Genomic DNA, 2,302 nt, shown 5'->3' on the forward strand with positions numbered 1-2,302 from the left:
ACAAGTCCTATGCTACTTTTTTTTTTTTTTTTGTCGAATGTCCTGTTTCATTTGAAAGTACGTTATATTAGGAATGTTGACTTTAAAAGTAATAAAACGGTTGATCTGGAAAAGTATGGATGGTCTGGCATCTATAAACTAATGCTAAAGAATGAGCTGTATCATTCCGTTTTCCTTGGAGACAATGTGCCTTGTTTTGTATTCACAGCTTGCCAAATCACTGACTTTATCAAGCAATGTAAAATGCAAAGGGATCATTGCTTATCTGTGATCTTGACACCGACTCGCTGACTGAATTTTTACTCGAGAGAGCAGGAGTGTGTTTGCCTCTGTGTCTGTTCAGATCTAGAGGGGGAGTTCACACTTGGTGAATGTGACATAAATAAACTGGCACAATTTGATGAACATAAGGTGTAAAGGCATCTCACCCAATCAAGTCTGGATGTGTTGGAAAACATTTTTCTCATAAATGCATAATTCTGCACGGAAACATAGCAGTACATAGATTATATCAAGCAGCTGACATTTCAATATTGGATTAGCTCTCTGTGACAGTTCTTCAATCCAATAAGCAATATGAACGCTGCCATAAATAATAAGAGTAGCAAGTCATCAACTTCACATTTCCTATTAACATTCCCCTTTGCTAGATGTGAATAAATACTATAGGTTTTCTTTACTATAACCCGGAGGTTATTGATCTTTTCTCACCCCCAGACCCAATTACATTAAAATCACAGATTAGTATGATGTTAAAAGATAAGATAAAATTATTAACGTTTTTATTAATAAAGATTATACTAGTTAGTCTGGTCCTTGCATTCAGAGAATGTATACTTTTCACTCATCTTTATGTGTTTTGCACATTTCTAGGTTATTTGTACGTTAATAATGGGGATTGTTCAGTGACTCTTGCTGCACATAACATTGATTCGCCAGTAGGTGGCGACTGTCTTTATGTGTGAATCATTCTTTCAGCCTAGCTCAGGGGTGTCCAAACTCGGTCCTGCAGGGCCACTGTCCTGCAGACTTTAGCTCCACCTGGCCTCAACTCACCTGCCTGGATCTTTCCAGTATGCCTAGTAAGACCTTGATTTGCTGGTTAAGGTGTATTTTATTGCTGTATTTTGGATCAAAGAAATGCAGGTTTTGTGAGCAAAAAATAATTCTATCAAAAACATTACATATCTTACTGTTCAAAAACTTTTGACTTGTAGTGTGTATATATATATATATATATATATATATACTTGTATGATTTGAAGTACACTACAAGTGCACATTCAATACTCTTAAGTGCACTTCTTTTTTTAAAAAAAGGTCATATGGGCCAGTATGAGGTAGATATTACAAGTCTCTGTGTGTTTCCTCCTGCAGAGGACAAGCTTTTCGATACAACCCTGTTAAGGAGAGGATGGAAAAGCCTGAGGTAGAACGAGCTCATGTGGTAAACGGGAACCCCATCTCTCCTTATTTCACCAAAACCAGCAGTTCAGAGTGGAACAGCTCCGACGATCTTGCCGGTCCCTTTTCCGAGCTGGAGGATTCCTCATCACGTGCTGACGTTCCTCCTCATGTTCCCTCTCGTACTCTGTCTCACACCGCAGCTCCGCCAGTGCCTCCCAAACCACACGGTCTGAGTTCAGAGAACCGGCGACGAGATCCCCGTCCTCCCAGTCCTCAGCGTCTTCCTCGAAACGGCTCGGCTCTGTCCCAAACCGTCCTGCAGAAGTGGCTGGAAAACTTGGACACGAGCTCCAAGTTTGGCTCCTCTGATCAGGACAGGAACGATCTGTCAGCGAGTGAGGGTGAGGAGAAGTTCTCCAGCTTTCCCAAACCTGCGGCCGGCTCTGCTGTCATCCCCAGCACCTACTTCTCCGTGGACGGCTGCATGACGGACACGTACCGTGCCAAGTACCATAAAAAGAGACCTGCTCTGTATGTAAGGGCAGACTCTAGAGCTGGAGATCACACCTCGTCTGGTGAAAGTGATTACGGGGAAAGACTGTCACCGGCTCCTGCAGAAACACAGGCCCCACAGCACCCCAGAGCCACAGCGCTGCCAGGTAACATCAGGCTCTAATACAGACACATCTTTCTTAATGTAGCAGTTAATACCATAAACTAGAATTGTTTCATTCATAGTTGGGGGTGCAGAAATATATATATATAACACTTTAGATTGGGGAACACATATTCACTATTAACTAAAAGTTTTCCCTGAACAAACTCCAAAATTGCTGCGTATTAATAGTTAGTAAAGTAGTTGTTAAGTTTAGGTATGGAGTCGGATTAAGTAATG

General features: G+C 41.6%; 1 protein-coding gene across 1 annotated transcript in view; it reads left to right on the forward strand.

The window, feature by feature from the left end:
- The window catches only part of LOC107659097 (inactive ubiquitin carboxyl-terminal hydrolase 53-like), a 43,308-nt gene that overhangs the window by 39,348 nt on the left and 1,658 nt on the right, over positions 1-2,302 (forward strand). The window contains exon 13 of the mRNA XM_016447927.1: positions 1,378-2,066. Coding sequence (XP_016303413.1) covers positions 1,378-2,066 — 689 coding nt within the window. The remainder of the gene's footprint in view (positions 1-1,377; positions 2,067-2,302) is intronic.

This window comes from Sinocyclocheilus anshuiensis, unplaced genomic scaffold, assembly GCF_001515605.1.
Source record: "Sinocyclocheilus anshuiensis isolate Anshui unplaced genomic scaffold, SAMN03320099.WGS_v1.1 scaffold87, whole genome shotgun sequence".
In the NCBI taxonomy this organism is placed as follows: Eukaryota; Metazoa; Chordata; class Actinopteri; order Cypriniformes; family Cyprinidae; genus Sinocyclocheilus; species Sinocyclocheilus anshuiensis.